This window comes from Myxine glutinosa, chromosome 9, assembly GCF_964187855.1.
Source record: "Myxine glutinosa chromosome 9, kmMyxGlut1.1, whole genome shotgun sequence".
Classification (NCBI taxonomy): Eukaryota; Metazoa; Chordata; class Myxini; order Myxiniformes; family Myxinidae; genus Myxine; species Myxine glutinosa.
Genome location: NC_136269.1, coordinates 43,624,215 through 43,649,946, shown reverse-complemented (window position 1 = coordinate 43,649,946; position 25,732 = coordinate 43,624,215). Strand labels below are relative to the sequence as shown.

The following is a 25,732-nucleotide window of genomic DNA, read 5'->3' as shown; positions in this document are numbered from 1 at the left end:
GTTTATTTGACGGTGCAGCCTCGTGAACGTGCCAAAGACTGAAGCCTCGGCCTAGTGTCGGGTGTGCTGACTTCTTCTTTATTTATTAGACACAAGCAGAAGTACCCGGCGTTGCCGGGAGGGGGAGGGGGGTGTAGGGGGGAGGGGAGAAGGGGGGGGGGAGAAAGGGGGAGGGGAGGGGAAGGGTGAGGTGGGGGGGGGGGGAAGGGTGAGGTGGGGGAAGGGGAGGCAGGAGAAGAAGGGGGAGGAAGGGGGTTCATCACCTTTTCGTTAAATATATGCTGGTGAATGTGGCATTCATCCCGTTTCTACGTTAAGTGTGATGCCGAACAGGAAGAAGAAGAAGCCGTACTACCAACTTTGTACACTTCCGGAATTGTTTGATTTATTTGTGTTCAAATGTCGGGTGATTGTTTTGTATCTATTTCTGCGAATGTGTACTTGTATATAACTGTCATTAATTTTAAAAGGCTCAGGCAATATTGAGCGATTCTTTTTTTTTTTTCTTTTTTTTCTTTTTTTTTAATAACCTTTTGCCTAAAACACTCCTAGGCACTCACTGATGAACCTCTGAAAGTTTGACGAAGATCCGTTAAGCCATCTCTGAGAAAAATGGCGACACACAGACAGATAGACAGACAGACATCTCTCTTATATAGTAGATCATACAGACGTAAATGAACACTCCTTTAGCTCTGCGCGTGATGCACATCACGTGCAGCGGATTTCACCTACGCGAGCCTTGTATTTATTGTTTGTTTTTTTAACACTTCTGTACACCGCCCTTGAGGCTCGGTTTGCTAGCCACTGTCTACAATTCCAATAGAAGACATAATTACTCTTTTATAGAAAATGTTTTTTGAGTTTGTTTTATTCTCAAAAATAGACCGTAGTGAACACACATTTGTGTTTAAAGATTGGCCTTTAACACCTACCCTTATGAAGGAGGACAGACATCTGTACAAACACACAAACATATGGTAGACTTTATTGCTGTTAGAAAAACAAGAATGTGGGAATAATTGTGGCCATCAAAGAGGAAGATTGCTGTTGGAAAAATGCAAATTGTACCTAATTTCTTGAACATTTGAAAATCAAGATCAATGAGAGTCGTGAATATTATGTCGAAAAATAAATACGTCCAAAATCTCTTTAAATTCACAAAAACATTATGCACTTCACCATTTTTTTGTTTCATGTTATATTCAGGCGATGACCCAGTTTAATCGTACCTAAAACCCGGTACAGTATAATATGTTGCTTTGATTGAGATGATGACTACGTTTTCGATTCATCTTCTGTTCCTACACCCAGGACACCTGGGGGTGTAGATCAGTGGTTTCATGGTAAGCTGGTAGGTGGGCGGAAGGAGGCAGAGAGGCTACTGATAGAAAATGGAGGAGGAAAAGATGGTGCGTTCCTAATCCGAGAGAGCGAGACCTTACAAGGAGAACACACACTATCCTTCTGGTGAGAATTTTTTTGTCTTAGAGTGGGCATGGCATCATATAGCAAGACAGTGATTCCTCATAGGAATACCTGAAAAAGCTCTTCATTTCAGCAGTGGGAATAGTTAATGAGCATATTCTGATTGAAAAAATATTGTTATTCGTATTATTGTGTACCATGAATATCTGAGCAGTAGAAAAATGTTTTTTTTGGTTTTTTTTGTGAAGCTGTATCCTAGAGAATGGCTTTGCGGTTAAGTTGTGGGGTTCAATTGGGGTTCATGATGGGGGTTGCGTGCGTGCATGCAGGCATGGCGGCCGGGCACAACACTGTCGCATTTCGAGCTGCGGTGAAGGGAGCAGCCTTCGGTACTACCTTACGGACACGCTATCATTTGAAATGCTGTCCAGCCTGGTGGTGCATTACCGAGAGCAACCTGTACGCTCACGAGGCCTTTCCCAGAAGCTGACTCTGCCCGTTCCGCCTCAGAATGGCCATGAAATTAAAAAGTGCGAGTGGAGGAGGAGTATGTGAGGATGTCGGAGGTAGAGGATAGATCACAGGGGTCCTCAACCCGCAGGATGCATTTAGCCCGATTAGAAAATAGGTTTTTTCTGCGTGCACTTAGTAGATTACTCATGAAAATTTATTTATAAAGGCAGATTTTGTAAATGTAAATGTCTTTGACAGATATTTGCTGAAGTATTATAACAAAAAATCTTATAATTTATTTGCATTACATTACTGTCATATATATGTATATATATATATATATATATATATATATATATATATATATATATATATATATATATATATATATATATATATATATATATATATATATATATATATATATGTATATATATATATATATATATATATATATATATATATATATATATATATATATATATATATATATATATATATCTCTCTATCTATAATTCCAGTAATCTCTGTGTGTATGTGTGTGTGTCTGTGTGTCTGTGTGTTTGTTTGTCTGTGACCGCTGTTTCTCGACAACCACGGGTCCGATATACTTGAAACTTGCCAGGTATATTGCTGGGGACCCGAGGATGTGCCTTTTCAAGGTTTCATATTAATCGGAGAAGTAGTTACCGAGCTATGTCCAAAAAACGATTCAACCAATCAGAGAGCAGCAAGCTATCACGTGTGCCGAACGTGGCGAACAGACTCTGCCTCGGACGGCACATTTGAGAGCGTATTCATTTATTTCACGTTGGCAAACTATGTTGGCGTTAAACTATGTTTTAAAACTAATTAAAACTAATTAGCGATTCATCGTAACTGCGATATGCGACCTTCCGGACAGTCAAATGAGGACGTCACTTCCGGACTTACGGATAGTCATAGTGACGACGTACTGATGCTGAACGTGGCGAGCAGACGCTGTGAGGTACGATCGATTGTAGTACACGTTTATAATAACTCTGCCGATACAGGCCCGATTAACTGCAGCGCCATCCGAGCTGCGGCGTCGGGACGATACATTCATTGTACGGTCACATCACGCACTTACGGGCACGCCCATGGGCCCATGGGCACGCCCATGGAAGACTTTTTTTTTCTTTTTTTTTGCCAAAGAACGGGCACCCACGTACGGGCACGTCCTAGTATATATAATGCGCAGTAACTTGTTTGATGGAGTAGTACGTATATTGTTAGTGTGCAGCGCAAATAACAAAAGTAAGGTTAAATAGGATTAGAATCCCTGGGTAGATATCTGAAGATCTCTTGGCACCAGATGAGATGGACATTGACGTTGAAGAGTCATTGGCATGAGTATAGATATGTAAGGATCTGAAATGCAAGACCAGAGTTCAAGAGAAAGGATGCTTGATTGCAATGAGATGAAGGTACGCAGTCCATGATTTGGAACTGGCCAATGAAGTTTCGGGAGGTGCTTATGGTCTCGCATCTGTCCAGAAAATTGTCCTTTCAACATTTTTTTCAAAATTTGTTCCACCACTTCATATGCTTGATTTCATGGACTGAAGCCAGTGTTATGCATGTGAAAGACAAAATGTTGCACCGTGATTCCATATTGTGTCAATTCATTACTTCACTATATCAGTGTCATTATGAATTACAGTTGTCAGGTGCCATTGACATTTGCCAAATTCGGAGGCAGAGGTACACGTGGGATTGAATGCATGGAGGAAAGTGGAAGGTTGAAAAGAAAGGTCTCGAGGTCTGTGTAATGCCAGCTCACTGAAATGGTCTTGAGACTGTGGAAGCAAAAACAGAGGCTGCAAATATGTGAGAACAACTGGTTCAGGATGATTGTGAGATTGAAAGGAGGATTGATGAACTACGAGAGGAGATCGGTGTACAGATGAGCTTGACGGGAAGATTTGTATACACCCGGCTGAAACGGGCGGAGCACCAGGTGCGGATGTGGGACAATAGATTTCCGGAGAGAGCAGATTTGTTGAAAGAGTGAGGTAGGAGAAAAATAAAGTATAGCCCGCAGTTGAGATGGGAGGATTGTGTAAAGGGGGATGTCAGAAAGGTGGATGGGGAGTGGAGAGAGATTGGCTGGTGCTTGAGGGTGATGGAGCAGTGTTGTCGACAGAATGGAGCCTAATCCCATACAAAGGGATTTTGAGAGAACGTGTGTGGAACCTGATTGATGAAACTCGATAATGTCCCATTTCTCCATTCTCATTTTAATTTATATGTTATTTTTCTTTCGTCGTAATTTGGGGTAAGTGAAATAGTTCTGTGTATATATTGTTGTGGATATGAGAATTGTGTTTTTTTATTGTGTAGTACATTGTAAAATATCACCCTCCTTCCTCCAGTTGTGTATAAAGGTCAAAGTGCATCCCGTAATTAGGTCATAAACAATCACGTTAGCCAATCATAGATTTCCTCCTTGTTGGTAGTTTATTTCCTTATTCTATGTAGGTTAAGGCTGTGTCTTCCATTAATTGACACTCCATTGCACCATTGCACCATTGCACTCCATTGCAAAAAGAGAACCATGACAATCACAAGTGCATATGGGCAGGGTGCAGCCCGAAGTGGAGATCGGTTTCTGAGGTTTGGGACATGGAATGTGGGGACAATGACAGGGAGATCAGGAGAAGTGGTGGAAGTATTGGTCAGAAGAAGAGTGGACATATGTTGTGTGCAAGAGACGAGATGGAAGGGAAGTGGTGTGAGAATGGTGAAGGGTAGGCAGGGACAGAAATACAAGTTTGTGTGGCAAGGGTGCCCGGAGGGCGTGAATGGTGTTGGTGTCCTGTTTTCTGAGGAGTTTGTAGACAGTGTGGTGAGTGTGACTAGAGTGAGTGATAGGTTGATGATGGTGAAAATGATGATTGGAAAGCTCTTGGTGAACGTCATCTCGGGATATGCTCCGCAGGTTGGTCGAAGCGATGAAGAGAAGGACAAGTTCTGGTGTGCGATAGAGAAGTTGATGGAAAACGTGAAAGATGAGGAAGTTGTTGTGGTGGGAGGAGACCTGAATGGACATGTGGGAAGGAGTATGGATGGTTTTGAGGGAGTTCATGGGGGTTACGGATATGGTGTGAGAAATGGAGAAGGTGAAAGGATTTTGGAGTTTGCTGATGGAGCTGATTTGTTGATTTGTAATACTCAGTTCCAGAAAGAGGACAATAAGCTTGTTACATACACGTCAGGTGGGTCGACGACAACCGTTGACTACCTGATGGTGCGTCGGCGAGATAGGGGGCACCTCCGGGACACAAAGGTGATCCCGGGGGAGGAGGCTGTTTCACAGCACCACTTGGTTGTCTGCGACATAAGGGTGAAAGGTGCGAGGAGAGCTCGGCGGGTGAAGTACCAACCGAGAATGAAGGTGTGGAGGTTGAAAGAGGTGACAGTAAGGGAGGCATTAAAAGAGAGGCTGAGTAGGGTAGAGGATGATGTGGTTGAGCTTGAAAGTGGTTTGATGTCAATGAAAGCTAGTCTGTTGGGAGCCGTTGGTGAGGTATGTGGATGGACAAAAGGACCACCGAGGCACTCGGAAACATGGTGGTGGGATGTTGAGGTTGGAAAGAGGATTGACGAGAAGAGGAAGAAGTTCAAAGAGTGGCAGAAGGCAAAGGGTACGGGAGCAGAAACAGCAGAGCATGAAAGTTATAAGGCAGCCAGGAAGGCTGCAAAGAAAGAGGTAGCAAAGGCGCAGGAGGCATGTAAGAAAATGTTCGGAGAACGCTTGGATTCGGAAGAGGGTCAGAAAGCAGTATTCAGGATTGCAAAGCAGATAGCGAAAGAGAGGTGTGATGTGATGGGGGTGAGTTGCTTGAAGGATGAAGTGGGACAAATCGTTGTTGACCCAGATGGAATTAAAGGAAGATGGAAAAGATATATGGAAATGCTGTTGAATACAGAGAATGAATGGGATGGCAACATAGAGAGTAACCCAGTTTTAGGACCGGCAGAGAAGATAACTGAGAAGGAAGTTGAGGAAGCGATAAAAGCAATGAAGAGTGGAAAAGCGGGAGGGCCGACGGGAGTTGTGGGAGATATGTTGAAGGCAGCAGGAAGTTGGGGTGTGAAGAGAATGACAGAGATCTGTAATCTGGTGGTGAAAGAAGGCCGCTTTCCAGTGGATTGGGAACTGAGTACCCTCGTCCCTCTATACAAGGGGAAAGGTGACCCTCTGGAGTGTGGCTCGTACCGAGCGATAAAGTTATTGGAGCATGGAATGAAGGTATTGGAAAGGGTGTTGGAGAGGAGGATAAGGAAGAAAGTGAAGATCGACGAAATGCAGCTTGGATTTATGCCAGGAAGAGGAACGATAGATGCGCTTTTCATTGTGAGGCAGTTGCAGGAGAAGTACATGGATAAGAGGAAGAAGTTGTTTCTTGGGTTTGTTGATCTGGAGAAAGCATTCGATAGGGTTCCACGCAAAGTATTGACATGGGCATTGAGGAAGTTAGGAGTGGAGGAATGGTTGATCAGAGTAGTGATGGCAATGTACAAAAGAGCACGCACAGCTGTAAGGACGAAGGACGGGAACAGTGGTGAGTTTGAGTTGAAGGTGGGAGTGCATCAGGGGTCGGTACTAAGTCCACTACTATTTGTAGCTGTGATGGAGGTGCTGGCTCAGAACGTAAAGGAGGGTTTACCGTGGGAGTTCTTGTATGCAGACGATCTGGTGTTGATTGCGGAAAGTATGGATGGACTGAAGGAAAAGATGAACAAGTGGAAGGAATGTATGGAGACAAAAGGTCTGAAGGTGAATATCGGAAAGACGAAGGCGATGGCAAGTGGTAAAGCCTGTGGTGAGGTGGAAAGAACTGGGAAGTGGCCCTGTGCTGTGTGTAGGAAGGGTGTCAGACTGAACTCCATTCAATGTACAATGTGTGCTGAGTGGGTTCATCAAAAATGTAGTGGTCTGAGAGGGTCATTAACCAGTGTGGCAGCTACATTCAAATGTAAGGTGTGCACAGAGGGAGCTGCAGATGGAGGAAATGTTGAGTTGGATCTTGGAGACGGCGTGAAGCTGGAAGGTGTGAAAACATTTTGCTACCTCGGAGACATGCTGAATAGAGAAGGTGGATCAGACTCGGCAACGGTTGCTGGAGTGAGATGTGCATGGAAGAAGTTTCGGGAACTGAGTGGCGTGCTGATGATGAGGGGAGTGTCTTTGAAGCTGAAGGGAAAGGTGTATGCTGCATGTGTGAGAGGTGTTATGATTTATGGGAGCGAGACATGGGTAATGAACGTAGAGCAGCAACGAAGGTTGGAAAGGGTGGAAATGCGAATGGTTCGACGGATGTGCGGAGTATCGTTGAGAGAGAGGAAGACAAATGATGAATTGCGAAAGATGATGGGAATAGAGCCTGTGATTGATGCTGTGAAGAGGAACAGGTTGAGATGGTTTGGTCATGTGTTGAGGAAGGATGAAAGTGACTGGTTGAGAAGAGTGATGGAAATGAATGTAGAAGGAAGTAGAGGACGGGGAAGACCGAGAAAGACTTGGCTAAAGATGGTGGAAGAAGAAATGCGGGCAAGGTGGTTAACAAGGAGAGATGCAGAAAATAGGGCAAAATGGAGAAGATTGTCATGGGGACCGCAAGGCTAACCCCCGCTCTCGCAGGGAAAATGGCCTTAAAATGCATGTTGTTGTTGTTGTTGTGCAGTCTGTCTTGTGTTGTCTTGACTTGTGTTGTCACTGAACTACTCCCTCAAACTTTTGTGAAATCGTACTATTCCAACTTGACCCACGGCGGCGGGAGTATGCGCTCTACTGAGTGGCGTTCTAGTTCATATTGGAATCATCTGATGCATCATATATCATATTTGATTTTCTGTTTGTCATTTACTGCAGCTGGTATCATCAGAGCCTGACTCGGGGTGAGGCCGAGTTCATGCTCATGAAGATACCATACGATGGGGCCTTTTTGGTGCGGAAACGCGGAGAGCCCAATTCATTTGCAATCACCTTCCGGTGAGGCTTAACAACGTCCTGATGTTGAGGGAGGGAATGGGGTGGTTGGGTAATGCTCTAAGTAGGCTTACCTCGAAAACGAAAGTAGAATTGTGATTATGGAATTTTGTTTTTTTTGGAGTAATGTTTTGACTCATTTATAGACCTGTACGAATTAAAAAAAGACAACGATGTTAAAACATCATCTCACTCAATAATTCATTTGCTTTGTACAACAGTTGATTTTGCCCATTCTCCACTTCAGGTTCTTCTTGTGAGGTTGTCTTAAGAATTGCTTCGAAACAGAACCGTTAACCTCATTCGCAGCACAACAATCATGGTTGTATTTATTGTTCACTAATTTTGGCCATTGCTTTTTGCAAGCTCATTGAACCATTCCCTTTGTCTTGTGTGTGTAAGCTTCATTAGGTTATCCCATCTCGATTGTCGAAGAGATTAACTTATAAAATGGACCGTGATGTCTGCATGTCCGTCCGTCCAGTCGTCTGCCCGCCGGTTAACTTTTTGATATTTTTGATTCTCCTCTCTTATCACCAGGCTAATTGTTCTGAAACTTGACTTATGAGTACAAGAAAGTAATGTACAATCTCTCAGGCTTCCACTTTTAGATTATGGATCATGGGGGTTCCCAGAGGGGATTACCCCCCAAATTTTGGATCCCGACTAGTCCCTGATTTACCAACCAATGTCTCTGAAACCTGATACAATCCTTTTACTCGATGTCCCACACAATCACTCAGACTTCGATTTTTCAATTTTGTATCAGAGGGCTTCCCAAGGCATCAGGGGCTCCCAGGGGGTTTACCCAAAACAGAAGAAGTCTGAATTACAACCACAAGATGACCGTCAACCCACTTGGGGCTATTTTTGTTGGTCTTGTTCACAGTAAGATGCATTTCCTAAGTGACCATATCTTCCCTACTATGTCAATAAAAGGATGGTGTCTGTCTGTCTGGTTTCCTATCTCCTCTCTCACCACTTTGCACATCATCACCCAAATGTCATAAGCAGAACTAACAGTCATCGAACTGTGATTACAGAGTTTCTATTTCCCTGCAACTCCTTTTTTTCTTTTGTTCAGCTCAGTCTAAAGTCCACTTTAAAAAAAGCTTTTGCAATGTTAGATGATGTCAGAGCATTCCTGTGTTCAACGCTTCAAGCACATACGCCATGTTATTTGTTGTTCTTAGCTTCTTCCATCTTATTAAATCTCATATCATCCCATTATCCATTATTGATGGGTACAATGTACAACATCTGCATTTATTCCGTTTGCACCAGTCAAAAGTAGACCGTATTCTCTAAACTCTAAAGGATTGTATCATGTCAGATGATATCGTGGTATTCCAGTAAGCGGTGCTTCAAGCCCATCCCGGTGTGTACCCTGGTTTAGAATAGGTACACCATATCCCTGCGTGTCGTAAGAGGCGACAAAGAGGGTTGGCGTCAGGAAGGGCATCCGGCCATAAAACATTGCCTCAAAAAGAGAAACACGACAATTACAACTACATATGGGCAGGGTACAGCCCGAAGTGGAGATCGGTTTCTGAGGTTTGGCACATGGAATGTAGGGACAATGACAGGGAGATCAGGAGAAGTGGTGGGAGTATTGGTCAGAAGAAGAGTGGACATATGTTGTGTGCAAGAGATGAGATGGAAGGGAAGTGGTGTGAGAATGGTGAAGGGTAGGCAGGGACAGAAATACAAGTTTGTGTGGCAAGGGTGCCCGGAGGGCGTGAATGGTGTTGGTGTCCTGTTTTCTGAGGAGTTTGTAGACAGTGTGGTGAGTGTGACTAGAGTGAGTGATAGGTTGATAATGGTGAAAATGATGATTGGAAAGCTCTTGGTGAACGTCACCTCGGGATATGCTCTGCAGGTTGGTCGGAGCGATGAAGAGAAGGACAAGTTCTGGTGTGCGATAGAGAAGCTGATGGAAAACGTGAAAGATGAGGAAGTTGTTGTGGGAGGAGACCTAAATGGACATGTGGGAAGGAGTATGGACGGTTTTGAGGGAGTTCATGGGGGTTACGGATATGGTGTGAGAAATGGAGAAGGTGAAAGGATTTTGGAGTTTGCTGATGGGGCTGATTTGTTGATTTTTAATACTCAGTTCCAGAAAGAGGATAATACGCTGGTTACATACACATCAGGTGGGTCGACGACAACCGTTGACTACCTGATGGTGTGTAGGCGAGATAGGGGGCACCTCCGGGACACAAAGGTGATCCCGGGGGAGGAGGCTGTTTCACAGCACCATTTGGTTGTCTGCGACATAAGGGTGAAAGGTGTGAGGAGAGCTCGGCGGGTGAAGTACCAACCGAGAATGAAGGTGTGGAGGTTGAAAGAGATGACAGTAAGGGAGGCATTAAAAGAGAGGCTGAGTAGGGTAGAGGATGATGTGGTTGAGCTTGAAAGTGGTTGGATGTCAATGAAAGATAGTCTGTTGGGAGCCGTTGGTGAGGTATGTGAATGGACAAAAGGACCACCGAGGCACTCGGAAACATGGTGGTGGGATGATGAAGTTGGAAAGAGGATTGATGAGAAGAGGAAGAAGTTCAAGGAGTGGCAGAAGGTGAAGGGTATGGGAGCAGAAAAAGCAGAGCATGAAAGTTATAAGGTAGCCAAGAAGGCTGCAAAGAAAGAGGTAGCAAAGGCGCAGGAGGCATGCAGGAAAATGTTCGGAGAACACTTGGATTTGGCAGAGGGTCAGAGAGCGGTATTCAGGATTGCAAAGCAGATAGCGAAAGAGGTGTGATGTGATGGGGGTGAGTTGCTTGAAGGATGAAGTGGGACAAATCGTTGTGGACCCAGATGGAATTAAAGGAAGATGGAAAAGATATATGGAAATGCTGTTGAATGCAGAGAATGAATGGAATGGCAACATAGAGAGTAACCCAGTTTTAGGACCGGCAGAGAAGATAACTGAGAAGGAAGTTGAGGAAGCGATGAAAGCAATGAAGAGTAGAAAAGCAGGAGGGCCGACGGGAGTTGTGGGAGATATGTTGAAGGCTGCAGGAAGTTGGGGTGTGAAGAGAATGACAGAGATCTGTAATTTGGTGGTGAAAGAAGGCCGCATTCCAGTGGATTGGTAACTGAGTACCCTCGTCCCTCTATACAAGGGGAAAGGTGACCCTCTGGACTGTGGCTCGTATCGAGCGATAAAGTTATTGGAGCATGGAATGAAGGTATTGGAAAGGGTGTTGGAGAGGAGGATAAGGAATAAGGTGAAGATCGACGAAATGCCGTTTGGATTTATGCCAGGAAGAGGAACGACAGACGCGCTCTTTATTGTGAGGCAGCTGCAGGAGAAGTACAGGGAGAAGAGGAAGAAGTTGTTTCTTGGGTTTGTTGATCTGGAGAAAGCATTCGATAGGGTTCCACGCAAAGTATTGACATTGGCATTGAGGAAGTTAGGAGTGGAGGAATGGTTGATCAGAGTAGTGATGGCAATGTACAAAAGAGCGTGCACAGCTGTAAGGACGAAGGACAGGAACAGTGGTGAGTTTGAGGTGAAGGTGGGAGTGCATCAAGGGTCGGTACTAAGTCCACTACTATTTGTAGCTGTGATGGAGGTGCTGGCTCAGAATGTGTAAAGGAGGGTTTACCGTGGGAGTTGTTGTATGCAGATGATCTGGTGTTGATTGCGGAAAGTATGGATGGACTGAAGGAAAAGATGAACAAGTGGAAGGAATGTATGGAGACAAACGGTCTGAAGGTAAATATCGGAAAGACGAAGGTGATGGCAAGTGGTAAAGCAAGTGGTGAGGTGGAAAGGACTGGGAAGTGGCCATGTGCTGTGTGCAGGAAGGGTGTCGGAGTGAACTCCATTCAGTGTACAATGTGCGCTGAGTGGGTTCATCAAAAATGTAGTGGTCTGGGAGGGTCATTTACCAGTGTGGCAGCTACATTCAAATGTAAGGTGTGCACAGAGGAAGCTGCAGATGGAGGAAATGTTGAGTTGGATCTTGGAGACGGCGTGAAGCTGGAAGGTGTGAAAACATTTTGCTACCTCGGAGACATGCTGAATGGAGAAGGTGGATCAGACTCGGCAACGGTTGCTGCAGTGAGATGTGCATGGAAGAAGTTTTGGGAACTGAGTGGCGTGCTGATGATGAGGGGAGTGTCGTTGAAGCTGAAGGGAAAGGTGTATGCTGCATGTGTGAGAAGTGTTATGATTTATGGGAGCGAGACATGGGTAATGAACGTAGAGCAGCAACGAAGGCTGGAAAGGGTGGAAATGCGAATTGTTCGGTGGATGTGCGGAGTATCGTTGAGAGAGAGGAAGACAAATGATGAATTGCGAAAGATGATGGGAATAGAGCCTGTGATTGATGCTGTGAAGAGAAACAGGTTGAGATGGTTTGGTCATGTGTTGAGGAAGGATGAAAGTGACTTGTTGAGAAGAATGATGGAAATGAATGTAGAAGGAAGTAGAGTACAGGGAAGACCGAGAAAGACTTGGCTGAAGATGGTGGAAGAAGAAATGCGGGCAAGGGGGTTAACAAGGAGAGATGCAGAAAATAGGGCAAAATGGAGAACATTGTCATGGGGACCGCAAGGCTAACCCCAGCTCTAGCATGGAAAATGGCCTTAAAATGCATGTTGTGTGTTGTTGGTGCTTCACGCCCAACCACTATGGATTTGTTGTTTTTCTCTGTGTATGCTATTACTTGTATAAAGCCCGTTAAAAATGTCGAGTTGGAACAGTTTATTCTTCTGTACAGCCTCGTGAGCATGCCAAAGTCGTCTGAAGCCTTGGCCGAGCATCAGGTGTGCTTATATCTTCTTTATTTTTAAGACATCCTATGGACGTAAGGGAACACTCGTTTTACTCTGCGTGTGTTGCACATCATGTGCAGCGAATTTCACCTCTGCCTTCCTGCACCTTGTATTTATTGTTTTAAAAAAACAAAAACATTTCTGTACACCGCCCTTGAGGCTCGGTGAAAGCCACTACAATTCCAATAGAAGAGACATAATTACTCTTCTTTTGGGTCCTCAGGTCTTTTCTGTCCTCTGAGGCTTTGGGGTATTTAAGGGTCTTTGAGTTATTTTGGATCTTAGGGGTAATTTGGGTCTTTCGGGTCCACTGAGTCCTCAGGGTCTTTAAGGGTATTCATGGTCTTTTTGATTGTTGTGGATTTTGGGTATTTGGGGTCTTTAAGGGTCCCCAGTGTATTTTGGGTCTTCAGTGTCTTTCGGGTCTTTGTGGTCTTTGCGATCTTCTGGGTCTTTTCAATAGTTTTGGTCTTCAGGGTCTTTTGGAGTCTTTGGAGTCTTTAAAGGTCTTTGGAGTTTTTAAAGGTCTTTGGGGAATTTGGTGTCTTCAGGGGCTTTTGGTTTTTTTGTGGTCTTTTGGGTCTTGGGGTTTTTTTGGGTCTTTTGGCTCTTTGTGGTCCATTCGCTCTTCTGGGTTATTACTCCCGCGAGGGAGTAATGCATTCGATCGTGTCCGTGTGTGTGTGTGTGTGTGTGTGTGTGTGTGTGTGTGTGTGTGTGTGTGTTCGTATGTTCGTGTGTTTGTGAACAAGATATCTGGAAAAGTTCTGAACGGATTTGGATGAAAGTTGGTGGGATGATTTGTCCTTGGGATAAGGAAGAATTGATTAGTTTTTGGTGAAGCTCAGGATATTATTCTGGATCCAGGAATTTTTTGAAGGATTTTTTTACCGTTGGAAGATAGGGCTCAGCGGCGGCCACCCACGGCGGGAGTATGCGCTCTACTGAGTGGCGTTCTAGTTTCAGTCTTTAATCAGTGAGTATTTATTAAGTCCTCAAAATATGGCCTCCAATCCCTTTTCCATAACCGTCAGGCTGAGCTCTCCCTTCTCCCTGTGTGTATGTAATATAAATTAGATGGCCTATAATGAAACACTGGGTCATTAATTATATCCTTGTATCGGAAATGAGCATTTTCCCTGTTGAAATTTGTGCTTTTGATAAATGGGTTGGCTCATTTGGCATTACCATCTGAGCAAAAAGCTCTTGATGCTTGAATCTCAGGTAGAAATCCCATATACTGTGTTTATTTGAACATTTTCTCTTAATGTCATGTTACCTTTGTATCCTAATGTTCTTGTCTTTCATGAGACATACAAACTCCTCCAACTGTGGTCTGAATCTTTCATTCGTGGAACTGCCTTTTTGAGACTGTTCAATCCCATTCTTCCTTCTCGGGCTTCAAACAAGCGATCATTTCTACCCTCCATTAACCAATGTAACCTAACCTAACTCTCTTACTTGCAGTTGACGATTTCCTTCCCTCTTCTCTCTCCTCTTTTCCTGTTTGTTAATTCCCTTGCTTGTTTTGTCCAACTTATTTTCTAGCTCTTCTACAAGCTTCAATGTGTAGAAAAACAAATAAACGGTTGGCCCACTGCCAGTTCGATTCATTTTTACCTTGTCACCTTGATCTTCCATCAGCCTCGATTTTGCATCCAACAAAAATTGCACCAAAGGTCTCATTTATCCTTTCTAGCTCCCGCTGATGGGAATCTTTCCTCCATATTTCCACGGATGTGATTTATGGTCTTGCCCTTCGGTCCAGTCTTTTCTTCTTCTTTGTATCAAAGATGGAATCATTTTTCTCACTGCTCTGATAACTGCCATTTATAACTTTGTCAGCATGATTTTGTTCTTTTTTGTATACAGAGTCAAGGCGCATGGGAGGGCTAGAACACTGACCTGATCAGGATGCAACAGAACAAAAGGAACAGTAGAGAGAGGGGGGTAAACATCAACAGCTGTGCTGAAGGACAAAATAGAGGGAGACTTGGACAATCAATGGGTGTGGGTAGGAATAGGGGGGCAGGGGTCGACACGTGAAGCGGACAAGGTGGATATGAAAACGAATTCAACAAATACAGAACAGCAAAGTACGTCTTAACACGGAAAATTGGACGGAAACATAAACAGCAGCACAGTGATGAAGATATTACAGAAAAACATGACAAATCCAGTTCGGAAAACGTAGCTTTAATGAGACGGAAGCCGCAGCTTCAGATTTTACCAGCATGAGTACAAATCCCCGAACCCAATCCCCAAAATGCATCATTTGTTTAAATTCTGGCATGCGCAGACAAAGTAAGGACTGCTTCCATTACAATAAGTTTTGCACAAGTTTTGAGACAACTTTAAATTTTTGCACAACTTTGCATCTCAGTAATTGACTCATCAAAGTTGTATGATAAGGTGACTGCAGTTTCTTATGCTATGATGTTCATGGAGGAACTTGTTCATATATTACATGTATAAAGGCGATGAGACTAAGAGCCGCAAATACACTTTCTTGGATGATTTACAAGAACCTTGGCAAACAAGAGACGAATCAACACATTGGTTTGGATTTCAAGCTAATCATGAGCCATGGATTCAGATGGGACCACTAAGCAGGCAACTTGTGTTTATGTTTGCATTCATGTTTGGTTGCGATCATAGTGGAATATCGAGATCATGAAGTAGTAGCTTACATTTGGCACTTGGTGTGGATGTCTGATATTTAAAATTTGTTTAATAATAATGATGATCTTTAAATATTCACAAAAGCATAGTTGTTAATACCGAACATACTGTTTACATATTACTTTGTATTGCCAGAAGAATGGTGGTTTTTGAATCTAACTTCCCCAAAAATCTGATTTTACATCATACCTGATTTTGAACAGTTGGGGTGAGGTTTGGTGGTTTTGGACAGCAATTTTCAAGCCTGATTTGCGATTTGGTCGGGATTAGACTGCTGTGAATTGACAAGGAAATGTATCTGTTGTAAAGGTTGAATGAAGATGGGAAAATGGGAGGAGTGTGGCACCACAAGCAGGTTGAGGAGATGAAGACAAATGTTGCAATATACAGTAGTTTACTTCAGGCACCCTCTATCATATACATGTATGGGTGGGTGGGGAAATAAATGAGACTTTTTTAATTAACAAAAGGAAGAGAAGCATGATAGAAGAAGTTTAAGGAGAGTGTGGGAAGAGTGGGGGGAGAAGTATATAGAGGTTAGGAGGGGTTGGAATATGTGGAGGGAAGTTTAGAAGAGATGTTTGTGGAGCAGGCACATGGTGGAGGGGAGGTCAAACATTTAATATTTGCATATGTAATAAATAGATTTCATATTTTCATATTAGCACCTGATATCTGACAAGGCCGTACAATAAACAAGAAGCTCCAGTTAGAGCAGAGTATGGAGAGACGGAATGGTTTGGAATTGGAAAATGGGTCAGCCAGGGGTGTATTCTCTCCACTTACGTGTTCAATCTGTATAGGGAGTACATAATGAGGAAAGCAGGAAATCAAAGCTGGATGACTGAGGTTGGAGTCAGGATTGGAGGAAGGTGTATCAACAATCAAAGGTGCACTGATGATACCACTGTGTTGGCAGAAAGTAAAGAGGACTTGATGAAACCGCTGCAGATAATAAAGAAGGAAAGTGAAAAAGCTGGTCTTTATTTAAACCTAAAAAGAATAGAATGTTGTCAACCGAGAAGATCGATGTGTTCAGATTGGGAGACGATCATGTGGAAATAGGGGAAAGTTTCATCTTCCTGGGTCTAATATTGAAGTGAGTAGAGAATGTGAAGGAGAGATTCATAGACAGTTAGCATTGGGGAGAAGAACAATGTCAGGATTGACAAAGATCTGGAAAGACAAAGATCTGGAAAGACAAAGCAAGAGGAGACTGATTAATGTTCTGGAATTTCCAGTTATAAAGTATGGATGTGACTCAGACAGCGAAAAAGAAAGAAAGGAAGAAGATTGACAGTTAGTTTTGAAATGTGGTTTTGGAGACGAAAGTTAAAAATTCCACGGACTGCAAGAACAAACAAAATCATCGATGGAAGAGATTAGACCACCATGTACATAAGAAGCACTGATTCTAAAACAGAAGCTGTCATACTTTGTTTGGACACCATGCATGCAGAAAACGAAAGTTTGCAGAAGTCACCCATGCTGGGTATGCTTGAGGGAAGAAGAGGAAGAGGTAGACCATGTACGTGCTGGAAGGATGGGGTAAAGGCTGCAACTGGACACGACTTGACGGGGCTATATGAATGGATGCATGAATAAATAGATGGCTCTTAAGCAAGACTGAGGCCCTGATGACTGTACTAGGGCAGAGGGATGGTCATATAAGGCTTCACTAATATTGTCTTTGTACAATGTGCACCTAGTGTGGAGGGAAAGATCAAGCACTGCTGCATAATGAAGGAAGGGCCTCTGTACATCCTGGGATCCTTCGAGTTTCAGAGTCTTGTTGAGCTGATCTCATATTTTCACAAGCACCCTCTGTATCGACACCTTCGCCTCCGATACCCCGTCAATGAACAAACACTGCAGAAGATTGGCAGCAAGGCAAGAACTATTCATCTCTTCTTCTTCACCACCTTTCTCTTGAATTATCTGCTTAATTGTATCCCCACCCAAGATTGTAAGGTCTTTTTCATTGCTTTCATTACAAATTGGACAGATGTTTGAATGTCCACACTTCCTCAACTTGTCTTCCCACTTGTTGACCCCCTTTTAGTGCTTAGTCTTTATATCAGTGATGTTGATGTTGGAGTATAGATTCATGCATGAGACATTTAAGAATCCTTTCCACATTTCCAATTGCATGTTGAAGGTCTTTACTTATGTTTCCCACGTTTCCCACACTATGGAGTGTTGATTCTTTTCAAAGCAACACACAGCACGTATTCACTGTTACACTTGGCATTGATAAGAAATTGTTACCTCCACCAATGAGGGTGGATGGAGGTTGTTTTCACCCCTGCCTATCTGTTTGTGAGAAGCATATCTCAAATAGTTGTGGAGGGATTCGGACGAAATTTGGTGCAGGTTGAGTGTGTGACAAGGAATAATTGATTCCATTTTGGTGAAGATCTGGATCCAGATTTGGATACTTTAATTATTTAAGTGAGTTTTCACCAATGAGAGACAGGGCCAAAGACGATATATAACATGACAATTCAAAAACATCGTGGACAGATTATGATAAAACTAGGTGCATGAGATGTTAAGAACAAGCAGATTCGATTTTGGTTCACTGTCGGATCCAGATCCAGCCTTTCAGTGGGATATAAAACGTAAACTGTTCAGCCTGGCGGAGGTATGCACTCTACCGAGTACTGTTGTAGTTTTTGCTATTATATGATGTTTTAAACCACGGCATTCGAACTTTGTATTGTTTATATGGCTGATTATACTCCTGCTCTATCCTTATTATTAGGAAGGAGACCTGGAAGCTCTGTACGGTCCAGCGCACACATATGTCACAGTCAACAGCCTGGCACAGGTAATTCATGGGACTCCTGTTGAATTGAGGGGAATAAAACAGCAGCGAATTGGTGGCTCAGCAAAGAGATGTTCTCCGTTCTATAAACAGAGCCATCATATTATTTATATATTTATATATATACAGTCACGTGAAAAAGTAAGTACACCCCATGTAAAGTTTTGACTTTTTCAACATATTTCAACATACAGCTATTTGATCTTCATTTCAACAATATTGATAGATAAAGGTGATATAATATAACAAATATCATGAAACATTTACATTTTGTACTCCATTGTATAATTTAAATAAACATAAATGCAAATTTCGCATGTGGAAAAAGTAAGTGCACCCTTGGCTCTAATAGGTGGTATTGCTCCCTTTGGCAGAAACAACCTCAAGTAGGCGTTTCTTATAACTGTCTAACAGTCTCTGACATCGACTGGGAGAAATTTTTGCCCACTCCTCCATGCAGAATTATTTCAGCTGTGTGATGTTTGAGGGGTTTCTTGTATGCACAGCTCGTTTCAAATCCCCCCACAACATCTCGATGGGATTTCGATCCGGGCTTTGACTTGGCCATTCTAGAACCCTCCATTTCTTTCTTTTCAGCCATTCCTTGGTGGATTTACTGGTATGTTTAGGGTCATTGTCATGTTGCAAGGTCCGCCTTCGGTTGAGCTTCAACTTTCCGACAGATGGCCTCACATTATCCTCAAGCACCCTCTGGTACAATGAAGAATTCATAGTGGAGTCTATGATGGTGAGCTGCCCAGGCCCTGATGCAGCAAAGCTGCCCCAAACCATAATATTTCCACTACCATGCTTTACAGTTGGTATCAGGTTCTTGAGGTCAAATGCTGTCTTTGGTTTTCGCCAAACATGTCTTCTGGTACTGTGGCCAAATAGCTCTACCTTTGACTCATCTGTCCAGAGCACATTGTTCCAGAAGTGCTGGTCTTTGCCTCGGTGTTCATTGGCAAACTTTAGTCTTGCCCTGATGTTCTTTCTGGACAGCAAAGGTTTCCTCCTGGCACACCTCCCATCTAGATCAAATTTGTGCAGCTTTCCTTCCAATGGTAGACTCGTGCACTTTGACATCAACAGTGGCATTAGATACCTGTAGGTCCCGTGATGACATTCTAGGGTACTTACTTTGTCCACATGCGAAATTTGCATTTATGTTTATTTAAATTATACAATGGACTACAAAATGTAAATGTTTCATGATATTTGATATATTATATCACCTTTATCTATCAATATTGTTGATATGAAGATCAAATAGCTGCATGTTGAAATATGTTGAAAAAGTCAAAACTTTACATGGGGTGTACTTACTTTTTCACGTGACTGTATATATATATATATGTATGTATGTATATATATATTTATATATATATATATATATTTATTTATATATATATATATATTTTTTTTTTTATATTTATATATATATATATATATATATTTATTTATATATACATATATATATATATATATATATATGTATATGTGTGTATATATATATATGTATATGTGTATATATATATATATGTATATGTGTATATATATATATATATATATATATATATATATATATATATATATATATATATATATATATATATATATATATATATACAGTGAAACCTTGACTTACGAGTGCACCAACTTACGAATTTTCCGAGATACGAGCCGTCGCTCGGGCGGTTTTTTGCTTTGAGATGCGAGCCGAGATCTGAGTTACGAGCTTACGCCACCCGCCACTAGGTGGCCCAACGAGCGTTCCGGTCACGTGGTTATCTTGCCGTGCAAGCATCTCTGCCGTATATCGCTGCTGCTTTGTTTTCGCATATTGGTTATTTTGGAAAATTTCTTAGTTTTAACCATGGGTCCTAAGAAATTGAGTGCCAAGGGCAGTACTGAGAAGAAGAAGAGGATGATGTGCTTGGATATAAAACACGCAATCGTCGAAAAACACGAGCGAGGTGTGCGTGTTGTCGACTTGGCGAGGCAGTACGATCGTAGCAGTACGATCGTAGCAGTACGATCGAAACATTTTGAAAGGGAGGAAGAAACAAATCTCGTTGGACAGGTTTTTATTGAAACGCCCTGCAAGTGAAAGCGAGGAAAGTGTGGCGAAAAAGGCAAAAGTCATCTCCTCCACCTCCGCCAGCATCTTCATCTGATCTTCAAGGTAAATAAAATAAAATAAAAACCACCTTTAGAGGCCATTTTTCCCCGCAAGCGGGGATTGGCCTTTTTCGGGAACTGTGGTTGTTGTTGTTTTTCGGTCCCCTTTTTGAAGCAATGTTTTACGGCCGGATGCCCTTCCTGACGCCAACCCTTTTTGCCGCCTTTAACGACAAGCAGGGAATTACCAGTGAGCTGGTACTCAATTTGCCGACCTCGGAAGGATGACAGGCTGAGTCAACCCCCCTGGCGTTAATTCAGCGATTGACCGGGATTCGAACCCAGGATCCTAGGATCCTAAGCCGGCACCCTAGCCGCTAGCCCAACACCAGGGACTTCAAGGTAAATACACTTAATAAAACCAGTTTATTTCTTTACATTGTGGCGGACACGGAAGCTCACTGGCGTGGTGACATCATTCCGCGCACCAAGTGGGCGGCGGCCATGCCGAGGGGTAGGCGTGGCCTCAGGATATACACCGGGCGCGCAGCCCGGAGCGCGCCAGTGTTACAGTGAGCTCTTGAATAAAGACTCTTACAAATTACCGCGTTGGCCGCTTCCTCCTTGTTTACAAGCAGCGCGCGTAACGCCGCTTATTATGTACAGTATATACGAGGTCGTGCTTGTTTATACATTATTTGTTATTTATAAAGTACATTTTTCTTATTTAAAAACACGCAACAAAAAAAATTGGTGTGGTTTTTTGGGGGCTGGAACGGATTAATAGCATTTCAATGCATTTTAATGGGGAAATTTAATTTGAGAAACGAGCAAATTGAGTTATGAGCTCGGTCACAGAACGAATTAAACTCGTAAGTCAAGGTTTCACTGTATATATATATATATATATATATATATATATATATATATATATATATATATATATATATATATATATATATATATATATATATATATATATACATATATATATATATACTGGTGGTTCTTCTCCTTCACGACATTCAGAGCATGCTAAATTATACATTCTACCTGTACTACAGTAATCACTACCCCACAAACATAACAATATATATATACATATACTCGCTTGGCTCGGCTCGCTGCGCTCGCCTCACCACGCGTCGTTACTGAGGAACGGCGTTATTTTAGTTGAGGATAATGACTGTACCTGAGTTGCTGTGTTGTCATGATTTACACCAATCATAATACAAACAATTTTTTTGCACAAATGTATTTGTAGTATTTGTGATATTACATTTTTATAAGCAATTTAGGTTGAAGATTTAGGTTGAAAAAATATATAAAACTCAAAAAAGAACCCCTCAGCACATATACGGGAGGGCTGGTTGCAGACTGCAAGTTTGGAACGATTAAACCTCACCACCACATAATTCAAAACACCTCACCACCACGTAATTTAAAACACCTCACCACCACGTAATTCAAAACATCTCACCACCACGTAATTCAAAACACCTCTCCCCCACGTAATTTAAAACACCTCACCACCTCGTAATTTAAAACACCTCACCACCTCGTAATTCAAAACACCTCACCACCACGTAATTTAAAACAACTCACCCCACCTAATTTAAAACACCTCACCCCCACGTAATTTAAAACACCTCACCACCTCGTAATTCAAAACACCTCACCACCACGTAATTTAAAACAACTCACCCCACCTAATTTAAAACACCTCACCCCACCTAATTTAAAACACCTCACCCCACCTAATTTAAAACACCTCAAGACCAAGTAATTAAAAACACCTCACCACCACGTAATTCAAAACACCTCACCACCACGTGATTTAAAAACATCTCACCAACACGTAATTTAAAACACCTCACCACCTCGTAATTCAAAACACCTCACCACCAAGTAATTTAATACACCTCACCCCACGTAATTTAAAACGCCTCACCCCCACCAAATTTAAAACACCTCAAGACCAAGTAATTTAAAACACCTCACCACCACATAATTCGAAACACCTCATCACCACATAATTAAAAACACCTCACCACCACGTAATTCAAAACACCTCACCACCACGTGATTTAAAAACATCTCACCGGTGTGTGTGTCTGGGATGTATGATGTATGAAGAGGAAGAAGTTGTTTCTTGGGTTTGTTGATCTGGAGAAAGCATTCGATAGGGTACCACGCAAAGTATTGACATGGGCATTGAGGAAGTTAGGAGTGGAGGAATGGTTGATCAGAGTAGTGATGGCAATGTACAAAAGAGCGCGCACAGCTGTAAGGACGAAGGACGGGAACAGTGGTGAGTTTGAGGTGAAGGTGGGAGTGCATCAGGGGTCGGCACTAAGGCCACTACTATTTGTAGCTGTGATGGAGGTGCTGGCTCAGAACGTAAAGGAGGGTTTACCGTGGGAGTTGTTGTATGCAGATGATCGGGTGTTGATTGCGGAAAGTATGGATGGACTGAAGGAAAAGATGAACACGTGGAAGGAATGTATGGAGACAAAAGGTCTGATGGTGAATATCGGAAAGACGAAGGTGATGGCAAGTGGTAAAGCATGTGGTGAGGTGGAAAGAACTGGGAAGTGGCCCTGTGCTGTGTGTAGGAAGGGTGCCGGAGTGAACTCCATTCAATGTACAATGTGCGCTGAGTGGGTTCATCAAAAATGTAGTGGTCTGAGAGGGTCATTAACCAGTGTGGCAGCTACATTCAAATGTAAGGTGTGCACAGAGGGAGCTGCAGATGGAGAAAATGTTGAGTTGGATCTTGGAGACGGCGTGAAGCTGGAAGGTGTGAAAACATTTTGCTACCTCGGAGACATGCTGAATGGAGAAGGTGGATCAGACTCGGCAACGGTTGCTCGAGTGAGATGTGCATGGAAGAAGTTTCGGGAACTGAGCGGCGTGCTGATGATGAGGGGAGTGTCGTTGAAGCTGAAGGGAAAGGTGTATGCTGCATGTGTGAGAAGTGTTATGATTTATGGGAGCGAGACATGGGTAATGAACGTAGAGCAGCAACGAAGGTTGGAAAGGGTGGAAATGCGAATGGTTCTGTGGATGTGCGGAGTATCGTTGAGAGAGAGGAAGACAAATGATGAATTGCGAAAGATGATGGGAATAGAGCCTGTGATTGATGCTGTGAAGAGGAACAGGTTGAGATGGTTTGGTCATGTGTTGCGGAAGGATGAAAGTGACTGGTTGAGAAGAGTGATGGAAATGAATGTAGAAGGAAGCACAGGACGGGGAAGACCGAGAAAGATTTGGCTAAAGATGGTGGAAGAAGAAATGCGGGCAAGGGGGTTAACAAGGAGAGATGCAGAAAATAGGGCAAAATGGAGAAGATTGTCATGGGGACCGCAAGGCTAACCCCCGCTTTAGCAGGGAAAATGGCCTTTAAAATGCATGTTGTTGTTGTTGTTGTTGTTGTCACCGGTGTGTGTGTCTGGGATGTATGATGATGTATCTGGGATGTATGATGACGATGATGATGAATATATGATGTATCTGGGATAAGTAAGGATTGTTACTTGGACTGGCTCGCCAATCTTCTACAATAAGCTGGAAATACTTGGAAATGTATGATGTGTCTGGGATAAGTAAAGATTGTTACATGCATTGGCTCACCAATCTTCTACAATAAGCTGGAAATACTTGGAAATGTATGATGTATCTGGGATAAGTAAGGATTGTTACTTGGATTGTGCTACGGATCCGTAACACAATCCACGTAACACAATCCAATACGTAACACAAATCCACCATGTTTGTTTGGTGCTGTGGATTCTGGATGCGGAGGTGGTGGTGTTGTTGTTGTAGTCTGCGTTCGCACTGGCTGGGGGTGGGGTTATGTACACATCCAGGTGTCGTTGCTGCATGTGGATGTGTATGTGCCCCTGCTGGCCCACCTTAGTTGACCGTATCGAGGTTGAAGGGCCGAAACGGGATGATGCTGAGGACCTCGACTGAGGACCCGGTCAGTGTGGCACACTTGTGACGAGGTGTGTTTTGAACTTTTATTTATATATATATATATATATATATATATATATATATATATATATATATATATATATATATATATATATATATATTAGGGTGGGCTTCAAAAAAGCAAAATGCAGATTTTCTCCGGGACATGGTCTATTTTTGTTCCTTTTGGTGTCAAAGGAAACCACACCAAATTTGAATGGAATCCAATAATAGTTAGGGGTGCCACATCAGTGATGAATTTTCCCCCATGCAAAAATAGGAATTCCCATTTTTTGGGCTGTATATACACAAAATAAATACATAATTATATATATACATTAAATATAATATTAAAAATAAATATATAGTAAATATACATTAAATAATAAATATACATAAATACACATTATACATTATATATATACAATATATTATACATACAGTTTTGAGACTTCCTATGATCACTATCTGGGCAATTTTCATGCATGTTTTGTACAGGTTCCCGGGATCAGGGGTACGCTTTTTTTAGTGTGTAATATGTAGGCCTAACTTATTGACTGTGGCTCTTTTGTAGAGAGTGACCCTGTGGAGTAAGAATTAACAGGATTTTACCCACATTCTTGCTTATTTTGCAGATATGGCATGTGCTAGTACCAGTGTTTCATTGAAAACTCGGGCTCAGGATAATGTGTATCTCATTGGGTCCACTTCTGGAGATGCCATCAAAGGTGCCAAGCTCCCGACTGTGCATCAATCTCTTGTCCTGTTTTTCCATCACCTGAAGAAGGAGAATCGCACTGTCCGGGAGAGTGCAACCCTCACCATTGAAGAGGTTGTGAAGTTCTGGGAAAAAGCTCACCTACCTACAACGACGAAGCAACACTGCATCCATTGTTTGGAGAGGCTATATGAAGAATGGAGGAGCCTCCAAAAAGGTGCAAAGCGGGGTGGTGCGACCCAAGAGAAAAAGGAAGCATCCTTCAAGGCCTCCTTGGAGAAGACGTTTGATCTTAGGCATGCAGATTCGGAGGCCATAATCACCAACCCCGAGGACAGGAAGTTTCTTCACGATCATTTCTCAGAGAGGAAGGCTTCAATGGGATCTGTAGACACTGTGTTGGAAGCAAAAACGTTCTTGTGTGTTTGAAAGATCAGCAGCCACGAGATGATTATCGTGAACTCCTAGAACTGACTGTCATCTACATGGGAGGAATCCCACCTCGTGGAATCCAGATCATGGCTCCAGGAGCAATGCACAGAGCCAGATGGATGGCAAAAGCACTATATTCACTACAGGTGTTCATGTTTCGGTCAGAGTTCCACTTGACACTTCGAGAGGCGAGAGAACTCCGAGCCTTCAACATTTTTGTCTGCCTTGTGTATGTACAGGCTTGGTTTCGGGCTCCACAAGCTATTGAGGCTCCCCTGAATGACATTAACCTCTT

The 25,732-nt window shown here is 42.7% G+C and overlaps 1 protein-coding gene across 1 annotated transcript in view; it reads left to right on the top strand.

Annotated features, from left to right (window-relative positions):
* Positions 1–25,732, top strand: part of LOC137414833 (1-phosphatidylinositol 4,5-bisphosphate phosphodiesterase gamma-1) — a 212,965-nt gene that overhangs the window by 116,668 nt on the left and 70,565 nt on the right. The window contains exons 17-21 of the mRNA XM_078784318.1: positions 1,337–1,470; positions 1,758–1,958; positions 7,781–7,900; positions 17,071–17,251; positions 18,126–18,191. Of these exons, the coding sequence (XP_078640444.1) occupies positions 1,337–1,470; positions 1,758–1,958; positions 7,781–7,900; positions 17,071–17,251; positions 18,126–18,191 (702 nt within the window). The remainder of the gene's footprint in view (positions 1–1,336; positions 1,471–1,757; positions 1,959–7,780; positions 7,901–17,070; positions 17,252–18,125; positions 18,192–25,732) is intronic.